Below are 16,026 nucleotides of genomic sequence, written 5' to 3'. Positions count from 1 at the left end.
GGAATATTTGTCTTATTTCTAGTTAAAATGTCTCATTTTTAGTCAAAAAAAATCTCATTACACTTAAAACAAGAAAATCACCAGAAAAATAACTTGTTATTTGACAATTTTCACCTTTTTCAAGTAAATTTTCCCTTGAAATAAGTAGAAAAATCTGCCAGTGGGACAAGATTTATCTTCTCATTACAAGCAAAAAAACAAGTTATTTTTCTGGTGAGGACTCTTGTTTTAAGTGTAATGAGATTTTTTTTTGGACTAAAAATGAGACATTTTAACTAGAAATAAGACAAATATTCTTGTTAAGATTTTGAGTTTTTGCAGTGTAAGAGTTTTGTGTTTGAGAAAAAAAAACAAGTAAATGCAGCCTAGGCAGAGGTTTTTTTTTATCATTGCATATTTTAGTTTTTACTGTGACATACTGGACGTATTTATTTCCTGTATCCCCCTGTAATGTAATGTAATGTACTGCACAGTAGGTAGGCTGGTGTATTAAGAGTGGAGTTTTGTGTTTGAGAGTAAATGCAGCCGAGGCAGAGAGGTGTTTTTTTTCCTCTTTGCATACTGGTGCAACACTGGGCATGTGTGTGAAAGCAGAGTCCACCCCGCAACCCGCCCACCGCTCGCTCTTCCCTCGGTGCCGTCGGTAGGAGCAGCAGCAGCAGCTGGACCAGCAGCACCAGCACCAGCAGCAGCAGCAGTCGTCTCCTTCCCCGGCCCGCAATCACTCCCACAGATGGCTGCGAAAGTGTGCAGGTCGGTGCTGCTGCTGTCCCGGAGCAGCAGCGGCTGCCTGCCCGCTCTGGTCGGGTCCTCGCAGCGCCAGCGCCCGCACGGCAGGCCGGTAAGTTCCCGGGACGAGGAGCCGCTCCGGCGGGGCTGCACCGCACCGCCCCGCAGGGGAGTCGAATCGACGCAGAGCCTACGGCGTAGGGTACGCGGTGACGCGCACCGTATGGTGCGCGCTGCCGCGTACCCTACGCCGTAGGCTCTGCGTCGATTTAACGCAGGCAGGAGGAAAGAAGCGGCTAAGGAAGTAGCGCTCACTAGCCTCAAGATTCCCCCCCTCCCTACTCGTGTCTATTTCTTGCGACAAGGTGAAAAGCTCGGGATGAGTCAGGTTGTTCAGTCCCCGACCCGCTTTGGTTGGTTATATTCTTTCTAATGCAGCTTTTTCTGGAGCACTTTAGTGGCGCTGCCCCTCCGTTTACTGTAACCAGCCCTCATGATCTCCTCCCCTCCTCCCCAGCGCCCTTCAACTTCAACTCTATTTTCTTCTACCACTTCTATGTGGAGAATAAGGACATGTGGCTGGAGATCGGGGTTTATTTCGGGGGTTTATATCTGCAGTGCGATGGGAAACATCCTGCAGGGGCTGCTTGACAGTCACGCTGTGTGAAGCTGCAGTCTGTCTGCTGCTGCTGCTGCATTATAGGGCACAAAGTCCCAATCATGAAGATCTGGTCCAGAAAAAACTACACATCTGCGTGGGTGTGTGTGAGTAAGAGAGAGTGAGAGAGGAAGAGGAAGAGGAGGAGAGGGGGGTTGTCAGAGTTCCACTCACTGTTTATGCATGCACACGTATGAGCAGTACTCGAGTTGAGGGGGGATGAGGGGGGATGAGGGGGGATGGCATCCCCCCTGAAATAAAAACAGTCCATATCATCCCCCCTGTAAAACTGCCATCCCCCCCTTTCCATCTCTTATGTCATTTCATCAATGAATGTGGTTTTACTGCTATTTCAACATTTAGAGTCATCACCAGAAAAATAACACCAGAAAAATGTGACAATTTTTCACCTGTTTCAGGTAAATTTTCACTTGAAATAAGTAGGAAAATCTGCCAGTGGGACAAGATTTATCTATCTATTTTTCTACTTATTTCAAGTGAACATCTACTTGAAACAGGTGAAAATTGTTGTTTATTCCAGTGATGAGTCTTGTTTTAAGTGTAATGAGATTTTTTTTTTACTAAAATGAGACATTTTAACTAGAAATACGACAAATATTCTTGTTAAGATTTTGAGTTTTTGCAGTGATCCATTTTACTTATCCTGTGAAGGACGGAGTCATATTGATAAGTTCAGAAAAGTGTTTTTTATTGTTGTGTTTTGATGTATTTGATGTAATTCCAGTGGATATTTAAAGTTTACAGAAGGCTGCATTTAACTGCTGCTATGTCATTCCTGCAGCATTTCTGCAGGTGTTTTGGTCACTGCTATCATTTGTAATATATTATATTATTTGTAATCAGCACAAATTATCCGCCCCATATGATAAAATCCACCATACCCCCTGATTTTTTTTTTACAACTCGAGTACTGCGTATGAGACACCACATGAAGATGGAGGCTGGTGATGTCAGACTCTCCCAGGCCAGCCTGCTGTGTGTGCGTGTGTGTGTGTGTGTTTTTTTTCTTTCCTCCCTCCCTGGGTGTTTCCCCGTTTCAGCAGGGAGATCCTGGGTTTTCCTGCAAGCTGATGCAGGTCCTGTGCTCAGCCACTGTGGAGCGATTACTTGCAACCCTCCAAACTGCTGCTGCCCGTTCGCTCCCCGCTGAGGGAAGGTGAACATGTTTTTCCAAATTGCCACTGCAGTGCAATAGTTGCAGAGCTTGTTCCCGTGTTTGTGACCCTTTTTTTTTTCTCACCAATCGGAAGACGCCTCAGGTAGAAAAAGGTGAAGCTCGGAATGGACTCGATCGTGAAAGAATGAGGACATTCCTGCCACCTAGGACAGAAAAGCAGTTTTGCTTGTCTGTGGCAGATCTCTTTACTCTTTATTTGTCTTGACATTGCTTCCCCCTCCTCCTTTTCTTCCTGCCTTTGTTTCCAGTCAGTGGAGATGTAACACTCTGCTCTCCTTTTAGGCCGATTCAAACCTTTATATGACTGTGCAGAGGTTGTTGCGGCTCAGACGTGCTTCATGAATATTGACCTTTTAGAAGTTTTTGTTGTATGTCAGTCTCCTCAGGTTGCACTTTTGTTTTCTCGACCTCATTTGGCCCGTGTCCACTGAGGTGTTGCTGTCACAGCGCTCAACGCAGGTCTGTCACTCTGTGACAGCCGAGCCTCTGTGTTCATCCACCGCAGTGTGTGGACTTTTAGTTTTCACTCATGTTTATGAAGCTGCAGTGGGATGTGCACAGTTGCTACAGAGCATGCCGTCCCCGTTAGAGACTTCTGCTTCTGTAGTGCAGTTTTGTCCCGGTGGTCAGGGACGGCCAGCAGACGGTGGGCTCCAGAGGCTCACATTTAACCTGCACTATATTACTGTTGAGACACCTGTCATGTCCCAAAAAAAACCCACTGTCCTGACATGAAGACCGGTCACTGCGAGTAAACGCTACTTGTAACATGATTGTAAATGTGTTTATCTGCTGAATGAGCTTAATTGGGTCAGTATTTCCATATGCTGCAGTCAAAAGCAACACATTATGAAAAATTTAGAAACAAGAGCGATCCAATGATTAGAGGGGTATCTAGGGTATCCATTTCTGCTTAAGTAGGGGCTGACCGTTAAACCTGAGCTTCTCGGGGCTGCAGCTTTTGGAGTCATGGGGTCGAGGCTCACTCCCTGGTTTTAATCCAATCAGTGTAGGAGTAAACTAATTTAGTCCTGCTGTCTTCGTGAATTCAGGGCTCAAGTCACCCGGATTAGTGTGATAAGAGAGTGACTTTAAGCTTGTGACTGCTAGAGAGTGATTGATAAACTTGTCAGTGCAGACGGTTCCTTTTATAGAGATTTATTCTTGACGACAAAAGTGATGTGTAGTCTTTCATATATGCATGAAGGACTAAGAAATTTATGTATGTAGACTATGAAAGGCAACATATTTTTAAAAAGATGCAATGTAATGCTTTGGGGTCAGATGATTGACAGGTGTGTGGTTGGATAATATTGATCATAATTCAGCTCAAGCTGGATTTTCTGTGTTATCCATAGGATGTTTATAACGATATAATGGTCTCTATGTATTTCCTCCTATATCATGTCTGGTTCCTCTTGTGCAGGAGGTGAATCTTTCTCATCTTTGCTGAGGTTAGCTGATATTTATCCGTACGCAGGGGGAGTCTCGATGCACGTGGAGTTTCCTTTTAATGGGTGCAAAAACGGATCTGAGATTCCTTGCAGGCAAAGCGATTAGGTGGAATTTCAGTCAGCAGCAGTTAAAACAGGGATTGATTTACTGAATGAGTATTCCATTCAGTCCGTGTGCCATGTTGCGTTCTTGCCAGTGGTCATGAGAAACGTACAGTTTCCACATTACTTTAGTGCATCGACTGGCCTGGTGTATATGATTTAAAGCTTTTGAGGAGGCATGAGAAAATGAGATGCAGTGTAGAATCATAAGGTACACATATTGCAGAGAATACAGCTTTTAAAAAGCTGAATGATTTGTAGATATGGTCAAGTTAACGCAGTTCAGCGTTAATCCTGCACTGTGAACATGTTGGAAAACTGAGCCGAGCCCCCCGTAGAGAGCCCACTCTTCAATATTGGATTGGTTTGAGATGGTCAGTTCAGTTGCGGAGCAATGAACAGGAAATAGAGAGGAGATGGCCAATCGTGTGCTGCCAGACAGCCATGAGTTCACTCTCCTTTAGAGCCGACATATCTTTGTTAGACCAGTGTCCTGTGACAGAATGATTGCATTTGCACCGCCGGTGAGGGACATTTCTTCCCAGTAAAATCTACACTTTGCCACAAGATATGATCCCCATGTGTTTGTTGTTTGTAGTGGGTGCAGTTTCTTAGAAACGGCTGCTGTTTTATAGCGTCAGTGCAAATCGCAAAGGTAGACACAAAGCAGCATTAGGGACTTTTAGGGGGGGGGGGGCAAGTCCAATTTAACCCAACTTAGAGTAAACTGAGCTCACACAGTCAGTTTGTGTCTGCACTCTGCACTCATTTCTTTTTTAACTACCACCACAATACAAATATCTATTTGCCCATTTTGTAACTCGGGAATAAAAACCTCCTATTTATGGTGTTCATTATTGAACCATTTTCACAGGAGGCCGGGGACACAGCAAAGTAAATCCAGCCACTTCATTCAAAACTAATTGGGAAGGTAACCGGAGCTACTCTGCTTTAATGCAACACAGCAACGGGGACACAGTGCCAGCATGTGCAGCATCAAATACAGAAGAGAAACCATTTAGGGAAAATGTCAGGGATTACCCCCCATCAGACTAAACCAGCAAGCGTGTGTTGTCATCTCCGCAGAGTGATGAAATGTTTCTGTCTGGCTCAGCGCTTGTCCCGTCCTGCATGGTGGTAATCAGGATGTTGGTGAATGTTGAAAATATCTTTAACGGATGTTTTGGGAAATAAAATAGATTCAATAACAAGAAATCTGGATATTTTTTTTGGTAAACTTTTCAGCCAGCTTATAACCACTGAGATGAAAAGCTCTTCTTCTCTCTCCATCGGAGGCTCTGCTACAAATCAAACACAGGCCAGTGTGTGTCCTTTTCCCCCTGTGCTTTCCTCCTTTAATTTCCCTTCCCTGCCTGAGTTCATCACGTACCTGCTCGGCCCGTACCCTGCAGGGAGAAGGATGGTCTTGGTGGGTGGAGTGCTACAGAGTGGACGGTTACAGACACTCGTCTAAACTTAGCAGCTGCAGCTGAAACCCGCATCTATGCACCGTGGTGATTCTTTACGGTTTCATCTCCTTACCGGACTGAAGTGCCACATGCTCCTGTTATCTGGTTGTTGTGGCGATGCAGCAGCATTGTAATGATTGATACCATAGCAATGGGCAAAGTCCTCATTAGAGCTCTGGAAGGGATTTCACCCTTGAAGTGGTAAATGATTAGTGAACCGCCGCTGTTGGCGAAGACTAATTAGCGGTTTTCCATGTTTCTGTGTGGCCCCGCGTGTCTCCAGTCAAGTCTGAAAAGGACATCAAATGAGGCCGCTGTTTGTAATGTAATGATGGATGGACGGGACGCTTGGTTGCACCGTCCCATCTGCGACGCGGGGCTGCTGTCGGCGACCTCTGCCAGGACGGCAGGTCAGGTGGCTGCTGGCACCTGAAAGTCATCAGTAGGGGTGGGTATTGGGAAGGACCTCACGATACGATACACATCACGATACTTGAGCCACGATACGATACACATTGCGATATCCCGATTATTATATTCTACATAGTTCACCGAAAAATGTAAAAATGCATTACACATCTTAAAATCCAAGTTGTATATATGTACATCAGATGATAGTGATGGATCTTAAAATCCGAGTTGCACGTTCATCAGATTATAGTGACAATTCATGGGACAAACTGAGTCAAAACAATGTTTTATTATAACTATATAAGCTAAAGTTACAACAAATTTGTATATGTTTTTCATTTACATCATATGAAATTAACATTAAATTTAGTATGAGGTTGCTTTAATTATGTGGCAAATGATAATAAACACAAGAAAGATGGGTACTAAAACCAAGAACAGGCACAGTGATCAGTCAGTATAGATATAAATCCATAAATAAATAAACCTCTGTCCATTATTTTTCATTTTTTAAGGACAGGCAATTGTGTTTATATAAAAAATAAATTATAAAATGAAATAAAACGTGAAATAAAACAGTCAGTGCAGGGCCCTCCCAGGGTTGGTAGAGAGTGGCAATGCCCAGGACTGTCACTTAGGTAGGAGCACTGGTTGATATAATGGGAAAAAGATCGGGGATAAAAAATATAAAAAAAAAAAAAAAAATTAAAATTAAAAAAAAAAAAAATCGACATTCAAATCGATATTGAATCGGCTGGAAAAGTATCGCGATATATTGCCATATCGATATTTTTGCCCACCCCTAGTCATCAGCTGCCCGGCCTGTCACGCCCTCAGACACCAGGCTGGGTTCATTATTGTGACATTTCTGCAGGAACTTTGGATCCTAATGAGCAGCGTAAACAAAACTCATCACAGAAACGGATCAAGGTGTGCCTGGGTGGTATCGACTTGACTCATGTACATTTACGTCATGCAACAGGATTGAGTCTGCTTCCCTCAGAGTTCAATAAGACTTTATCCTGCTAAATATGAAGACTCTGGAGTATGCATCTAATTAGAAAGAGCGAGGTGCAACTGACCTCCCCCTCAGGAGGCATTGATCGTTTTCTGCCCTTGTTCATGCAGGTTCATGTGAAATCATACAAGCAGCAGACTGTGATCAATGTTGGTAAAGTATGGAAACGTGACAGTTAAGCTTAGAAAATTACACATTTCAACTTGTGTTTGCAGTGTAGTTGGAGGAAGCCCTTACTAAAAAAATCTGCTCATTTCCTGATTATTGTGTTTTCCATTCATTTGAAGGAAACAAAGAGGTGTAAATGGTCATCTTTCCATTACTATATACAATTCCCTCCCTTTAAACCTAAATAGCACACATTTGAGTTGTATAAGTCCTAAAATGCCTCATATACATGAATTGAAGTTTGATGAAAGGAAAATAGTTCATAGTTATTTATTGTGCTTCGTTGTATGACTGTATTTATTATCAACAAATGTGTTCAAATATCCGCATCATGCTGCCTACTCAGCTCTTAATATGTAAAACTTTCCCTCCATGACGTGCGTGTATCCCTGCAATTTAAACATCCCAGTGTTGCTGATACATACTTGATATAGATGTTCAATATTACGTGTGCAGTTTCTCACATGGGCCCTGTGACAGATTTCCCATCTCTGTACGTGCTGCGCCTGCTCTTCCCACCTACTTGTCTACATTTCTTTCCTGCTTTATTGATATCAGGCGGCGGGGGTTTCTGACTCCTGCAGATCCAGAAATGACAGTTAAACACAGAAAACTGTCATATCAGTGCAGAGCAGCAAGAGCAAACACATTCCAGAGAGACAGGCAGCTGCAGAGAGGAACCGGGCTGGATCGGCTGTCAACAGCGAGGTAGCCTTTAATTGGAATCGGGAGCATTATGCGTGAATAAGGCCCATTTTTACTAAGTGAGTAATTTGGTGGCGATTGCACGGGGGGGGCCTGCGAGGATTCCCTCGGCCTCAGGTTCACCTCTTTTATTCAGGAGAAAGTGCCTGCTTCTCTTACTGCCAGCACAAATGAATTTATCATTGCTTTAACAATGCAGTCCTCAAACCTGAAGTCTCAGTCCAAAATAGTTATTCTGCATCAGCAGAAATGTTAAGATTTAACTCCTGGAAAATGTCTGCCTGTAGACGCTTGCTTTTAAATTGTCTCTGGCATGTATTATAGTGGTTGTAACAGTTTATTCATGAATTATATGTTCAGGAATAGGTAATATACTTCTTCTTTGTCATCAATTCTGCAAAGTTAGGTTGTTAAACCAAAAGTATGATGCATATTTCAGTGCACAAATCACCAGGCATATGTTTTACATTAAACGTGGGGAATATCTATGAACTTAAACAACAGCTCTGATTGCTTGGCTGCACCTCCCACCGACACGTGCGTTACGATACACTTACAGCTCGTAAGTCGTCCTTCTGTTTCCGTTGGATCGATTCTCCAGGTTAATGGAAGCGGCCCTTGACATTTTCAATTTCGTGCCACCTTTTTGAAGGGGTGACTCGAGGCCGCGTGGGCCACCACCTCCTCCGATCAAGCCGGTTGACCCCCGACGAGGGCGAGGAGGGCAGGGCAGGCGGTCCTGCTGTGGGAGAATCTGCATGTATTGCTGAGGCGATCCGCCTGGTGACACGTACTCGCGGACGTCCTGGCAGATGTGGTTAAACGGGACGCGTGGGAAGCTGCAACATGGTGTCTCTGCAGAGGTCACTGTGGGGTGAGATTGTGTTGAAGAAGCAAAGGCAGGCTGCTGATTTGTGTTCGGCATCGCATCCTCTGCTCTTGTTCTCTGGGAAATCAGCGCGTAAGCTCCGGCTGTCAGAACGGGACTTACACACTTTGTACCAAGAAGACCTTTACAAAAAAGAAGAAAAATCAATTTCCATTTTTGATCTTGTAATGATGTTTACTGAACTGCACTTGAACCTGGACTTTCTCTGTATTTTCCATACATGTTCTCTTGTTTTGGAAACAGGCCCTCGTTTATGTTAGGTCTCCTGTCTCGGAGCTTCTGAAGCCAATTACGCTGCTTCTTAACACCTCGCTATGTCTGCTTTATCCCTTGCTGCTTGTATGACGTCCGCTTGCTCTCCGCCAGAAAATAAACCGTATGTATTTTGTGAGGGATGCTCATGAATGCCTCATTACACAACCAGAAGTCGAGAAGCGAGATTTAGCTGAGATTGATCAGACTGGGAGCTCATCTACCGAGTCGATGATCCCCGGGACGCGGTAGTCTGTGTCCGGCCGGGCGTCTGGTCTGTTTGCACCGTAATTACCCAGACCGCCGCGGTGTCATGGTAGATGCAAACGACACACAGTCGTATTCAGCGTGGAGAAAACTACCGGAGATATGCACACCTCTAACAAACAGTGGACCGCCAGCCCTGCAGCCACCTTGTGTTGTTAGTAATAATGAGCTGGACCCAGGGGACGAGCCAGATATGCCTAGGCCACAAAAACCTCGACCGTAATCTTGGCTCACACTTTCCTGGTGGGGTAACCGGGACCCATTCACATGTTTCCGTTGCTCCTCTGCCAGAATAATTGTAGCTGTTGTCTTCATGAAAGCAATGATGTCTGATGGGACTGCGTAATTACTAGTTTCAAATAAAGCGGGAGTCTGAGCTTTGAGCCTTGTCTCTTTTAATTAACTCCTCAATGAGCATAAATGCATCAATGACTGGAGACGCATCGGAGTTAATGTGGGAAGAGTTGGGAAGTGCTGGGGAGGGTGGCATCTTTTCATTTTGAACACATTGAAGCCTGATGCAAATCAACCAGCGGTTGTTTTTTTTAATGGTAACATATATTTCTAGGTAAATGAGAAGTTTTGACCTGGAAATCCCATCAAAAGGTTCTTTCACTATTGTATATATTGTGAAGACAAATACGCTTTGTTGTCAGCCATTTTACATCTTTATAACTGCACAATTTGAGCATGTGCACATGTTTACTTACAGGACTCTCAGAAAATTAGAATATTGTGATAAAGTACTTTATTTTCTGTAATGCAAAAATGTCATACATTCTGGATTCATTACAAATCAACTGAAATATTGCAAGCCTTTTATTATTTTAATATTGCTGATCATGGCTTACAGCTTAAGAAAACTCAAAAAATTTAAATATTCTGGGAATCTTAAACTGTAAGCCATAATCAGCAATATTAAAATAAGAAAAGGCTTGCAATATTTCAGTTGATTTGTAATGAATCCAGAATGTATGACATTTTTGTTTTTTTAATTGCATTACAGAAAATAAAGAACTTTATCACAATATTCTAATTTTCTGAGACAGTCCTGTATATATGTGAGGCTCAAATTAATGGATCAAACCAGTCACACATGAGGCTCAGTTTGGAACCATACTATACCATACCATGTGATCATGGTTGTGAGTTAAAATAAATGATTGATTGATTGATTGATTGATTGATTGAAAATGTTTGTAGGTTACCATTTTGCTGTACGTTATTGTCCAGTGCATCTTGACCTTTTCCACAACCTCGTACCCTGCGTTATGAAATTGTCTCATTCCTACCTGTGTCCCCAAAGACTCCCGTCTTGAGCCACTTTCGCATTGAGATCACCGGATCTTGCTCCAGAGATCTCCTCCACCTTCCAACTCCGGAACATGTTTGTTATTCTTATCTTTTATTTATTTTTTTGGTTCTCTCAAATGGCCACCTCAAAATTCAGCGCTCTCACTCCCCGGCAGCTGTTAATGTCACCTGCAGTGACGCCTCGGTTCATTTCCGCTGCTAAAGGGATGACAGCATACCGAGCAGCTCAGCTGTGGGGCAAGCATTCAGTTAAGATATGAAGAGTTGGCAAACAAACCCCTTCCTCATTGCATTTATTGCTAGATAAGAGTAGATTTATCTTGCATACTCCTCACACACATGAACTCTTTTGAATATGTGTTTAATCTGAATGAATGAAATGAATGGGTCCAAAAAAAAACACTTAAGCAATAAATCATGGCAGTATAAAGCCAACAAAGAAGATAATCAATCCCAACAGAGGCAGCGCCACGGAGACGGTGTCATTTGAGTAAAATGGCAGTCTCGCCGTCTTATTAGTGGTCTTTGTTTGTAGGTGTGTTTATTAATGAAACCCGACAGCTTCAATTGTTTTTGGTCACAGAGTTACTGCCGTTCTGTGGCTTTTGTTTACGGCGCAGGTGGTTTCTGGTGTTAAGAAGGACGACATTTGTGTAGCCTGAAGCTAATTGGGCCTATCAGCATAAGTGGAGAGGACCTTTCCCTGGAGTTGTGACAGTGTTTGCAGGACCGGAGGTAGAGGTCCCTCTGCTGCTCGGTTAATGAGTTTAGGCTGTGCTGCAGGTGTGCTGCAGCGGTGCCAGCCCACTCTTTGTTACTTCGAGGGAAAGGGGGAACATCAGGCTGTGTACCTTTTTAACGTCTGTTCTTGATGAAGATCTAAGAGGCAACCAACCTCGAAAACATCTGTGCTTTTCTCATCTGTATTCCACACAAGAGAGCAGGAGAAGCAACAGACTGCGAGTCCCCATGACTTTCTGTCAGGGAAGGTCAGTGATGACCCCGCCGTCTGCATATTTGTGCACACTCCGCCGGCCTTGCATCACCCCCTGTCTCTCTCTCAAGCTTCTCACAACCTCAGTCAGTGTGCATTCTGGGACTGGGGATTGTTAGTCAGCTGTTTTTTTGTGAAGCCTTTGATTTGAAGGGAGTCTGTGAAGACAAGACAGGCAGCTCAGTAAAGTGGAAATACCAGACATTTCATTCTCACCATACAGTAACTCAGCCTGTGCCAGCTAGCGATGGCTCCACTACACTATAAATAGATTTCAGGAGATGGGAGAGAAGAGACTTTGTTGGAAAAATCCATTTCCATGGAGACGGTCTTCATTGGGTTTGGGCTTTGTGATACAGGAGCCGTAGTGAAGGACGGGATTCTGACCTGTGACGGCTCAGCTTGAGCGGATGAAGCAGAGGTAGGCTTGAAAAAGGATTCATGGGATGGAAAAACATCACGTAAGGATCCAAACTCGGTGTTTCCGTTACATTTATGGATGCTTTACTTTGTTCACTTCAACTGACAGGCAGTTGTACAAAGCGTGATGCCCGGTGGTCCAAGCTTCAGTCATTAGAAATTCAGTGTCCATGTGGGTTTATGTGACATTGGCTGCAGGTTAGATGCAGTAGTGCAGATCAGGGCTGGGCGATATATCGAGATTTTAATATATATCCATATATTTTCAAACGCGATATCGTTTATATCGATATAGCTTATTTTGTGACAAATTGACTGTACATCAACGCTGACCCCTCGCGCTGGCAAAAAAGTACCTTTGTGTGTTGAAACCTGACAGTGTTGACAGGTTAGTTTTCCTGGCACAAAATCTGTAAAATGTACAGTAGTTGGCTTGTTGTAGTTATTTGAGATTTGCTCAAAGAGATGCAATATCTGTTTACATGTTTTACTTGAGATTTGAACAAATGTTTTATTTGCACAACTGGCAACCTTAGTGGAAAAGTCTGCCTGTTACTGTCTACATTGTATTAATTGCACAGTGTATTTTAATTTGATTGTTATGCAGGAAAGGGATATTTGTTTTATTTTATTCAAGAAGCATTTTTATTCTATATATGCAGGCAGTTTATTTTTATTTCATTTGTTTTATACATTTTGACATTGCAGACCTCTGTTAATAAAGGTACCTGTGTGACATTTGGCACGAGGCTTTGTATTAAAACTGAAACTGAAAAAAAAAAGAAGCTAACAGAGATGCTATGCTATAATGCTTTGGGGGAAACCCCAATTATGTCACAGAAAAAATATCGAGATATATATCGAGTATCGCCATTTAGCTAGAAAATATCGAGATATGACTTTTGGTCCATATCGCCCAGTCCTAGTGCAGATTCTGTACCAGTCTGTTGGGGGGAAGAGAGAGTTGACTCCTCATTCGGTCTTCCAACCTTCACCCATGCTCACAAACTCTGGGTAGAGACCGAAAGAACACAATGGTGAATACAAGTGGAGAAAAAGGGTTTTCTCTGCAGGACGGCATCACTCCCCTTTAGAAAACGCGTACGAAGTTCAGTCACGTGGAAGAGACTGGGAGTAAAGCTTCTCCTCCGCACCGAAGAGCCAGTTGAGGTGGTTTGGGCATCTGCTTAGGAGGCCTCCTGGTTCCATCCCAGCGGAGGGCTTTCCTGGCTGTCCCATCAGGAGAGGGCCCAAAAAATGCCAGAGAGATATATTTTTCAGCCGGTCCAGGAATGCTTTGATATTCTCCAGAAGAGCGAGAGGAGGCGTCGGGGGGATGGAGTTCTGGTCCTCTCTGCTTGGCCTGGCTGAACCTGGATATGGATGGATGGGCAAAACATTTCATTTTTGCAGGCCTTTTTTCCTTCATCTTATTTAAGGATATGTTTTGGGAAATTATTCTAAAGGATCCTGAATATCTTTCTTATTTGGATTCAAACTATGTAACCAGACATCATTCATCATCCACTCCAGTTGATTCAACGGCTACTATGATGCTATTCTCGGATAAAAAGTCAGCCAAACTAAAACCAGTTTGTTTCTTCTTGATTTCAAAAAAACGGTGTGAATCTGCTCCAGTTAGGGCGGCTGAACTGTCCCCATTCCTCCTGGCCAACAGTATGTGATGGGCTCCTGCAGAAAGCTGCTCATTAGACTTCTATCAGCATTCCTATTTTCATACCACACATACACGCAGAGACACTCACACACGGATGTACAGATGGTATGCAAAACAAATACGGCAGCGCTCCTTCCCCTCACACATGCTAATGTGTCTTGTATAGACGGATACACACACAGATTTAAATCTTATTTCCATAGACCGGAATCTGAGAGCCGAAGCAGCACTGGATTGTTTTTGTGATTTGAGACCGTTTCCAAGGTACATGGATGACTCTGTGTTTCTGTCTCTGTGTTGCTCTTAAGGTATTTAGTAGCCACATGTTCAGCTTGTGCTTCCATATTAAATTACAGTGGTTGAAGCATTTCCTTCAGCTGTTTCCTTGTTCAGCTGTAACGGCTAACAGTGTTGCTGTTGTCTCCAGCGCTCGCTGGGGTTATTGTTGGTGGGAGTTCCTCCGGATAACACAACACTGGAATTCAAAATGGAAAAGAAAGAAAAAACGTGTAAGCAAAAAAAACCCAAAAACTGACCTGATTATGGAAAAACGTGGCTCACTGACTTCGTTCTGGTCCTGCTAAGTGTTTGCCTCCTGAAACATTTTCCCTGCTGCACAGCCCATCTGTAACAGAGCTCTAATCTAAAGAGAAACAATTATCTGCATGCCAGCGAGGGAGGGGTGCTCTTCCACAAAGCCACCGCACGGAGATCAACCGCTGCCCATTCAGTCAGATACATGGCGGGTAGCAACTTGGCTGTTTTTCTTTTTTTTTTCCTCTCCAGAGTTTAGACGAGAGGAAGAAAAGCTGAGTTTTGCATCAGAGCAGATTAGTGATGCGCCTCTAGTAGATCTTTTAACCCATGCTGTCAGAGCCTTCAGCTGCAAGGATCCTGCGGGGAACCCTGGGGAGATCCCAGCCTGGGAGTGAACCGGGGAGGGAGGGAGGGAGGGAGGGAGGGAGGGAGGGAGGGAGGGAGGGAGGAGAAAGGGAGGTTAGGAGTGTCTCTTCAATACACGATACAATTTTGCATTTAGTGTTGGGGACCTGTACAAAACTTCTTTTAGGAAGGAACTGGAACTAAAAAGGGCCGTATAAAGCACAGGAGATGAAGAACTCTCCAGAGCTAATCGAACGTCCAGGTTGCTGCTGTTGCCTGGGCAACACTTTGCACCATAAAGGATAGAGGACTGAAGGTTATCCATTTCAGAGTCTCTACCTATGAAAGATTGCCTCTCCATTAATGTCATCTAGATGGATACTGCCCAACGCTGCTCATTGTAGACATGAAGGCGGTATTAAAATTGCCTTGGCTTCTCTGACTAATGCAAAACTCTGATTCATTTCAGTCAGATTAAATTGATCTAAAATATACGCAATTTATTTTTCATTTAAAACCTTCTGTGGAAGGAGTAGTCATATTTTCTGCCGCAATTCAAACAGCGAGGTTTGAATTGTGTCCTAGCTCTATGTTCGGAGTGACCCTGAGTACAAGGAACACCTGTTGCATGCATCCTTTCATCTCTTCACGTCTGTCACAGCCAGATGACTCCGACTGCACCTCCCAGCTGCTTTTTCTCCCCCGCCACGTTGAAAACTGACACCAGTTTGTCGAAATGCCAGTTTTGGGGGGGGTGGCGGCTGAACTTGCAGGACCCGCTCCACAATAAAAGCTTTGTAGAAGTCTGCAGATGGAGAACTACGAAGGAGTATTAGGGCCAAACTAAGAAAAAAAAAGGAAATTACGAAAATAAAGTCATAATAATATGAGAATAAAGTCGTAAAATTACGAGAATAAAGTCATAATGTTGCGAGAATAAAGTCGTAATATTACGAGAATAAAGTCGTAATATTACGAGAATAAAGTCATAATATTAAATATATTATAAATATATAAATATAACTTCACAAGATGCTCAATATTCAACATTTTAACACACTCTTCCTGTTAGAGTTCTCAATTACCACTTTATTCTTGTAATATTACAACTTTATTCTCATAATTACGACTTTATTCTCGTAATATTATGACTTTATTCTCGTAATATTACGACTTTATTCTCGTAATGTTACGACTTTATTCTCGTTAATATTATGACTTTATTCTCGTAATATTACGACTTTATTCTCGTAATATTACGACTTTATTCTCGTAATATTACGACTTTATTCTCGTAATATTATGACTTTATTATCGTAATATTACGACTTTATTCTATTACGACTTTATTCTCGTAATCTTACGACTTTATTCTCATTATATTATGACTTTATTCTCGTAATTTCCAAATTTTTTTT

General features: G+C 43.0%; 1 protein-coding gene across 1 annotated transcript in view; it reads left to right on the top strand.

Annotated features, from left to right (window-relative positions):
* The first annotated feature begins 622 nt into the window (after positions 1-622).
* Positions 623-16,026, top strand: part of mcu (mitochondrial calcium uniporter) — a 65,194-nt gene continuing 49,790 nt past the window's right edge. Inside the window, exon 1 of the mRNA XM_061746239.1 lies at positions 623-841. Coding sequence (XP_061602223.1) covers positions 734-841 — 108 coding nt within the window. The 5' untranslated portion in view covers positions 623-733. The remainder of the gene's footprint in view (positions 842-16,026) is intronic.

The sequence above is a fragment of the Cololabis saira genome, chromosome 17 (genome assembly GCF_033807715.1).
Source record: "Cololabis saira isolate AMF1-May2022 chromosome 17, fColSai1.1, whole genome shotgun sequence".
Classification (NCBI taxonomy): Eukaryota; Metazoa; Chordata; class Actinopteri; order Beloniformes; family Belonidae; genus Cololabis; species Cololabis saira.
Note: the sequence above shows the minus strand (reverse complement) of the source record. Positions and strands in the feature narration are given on the sequence as shown.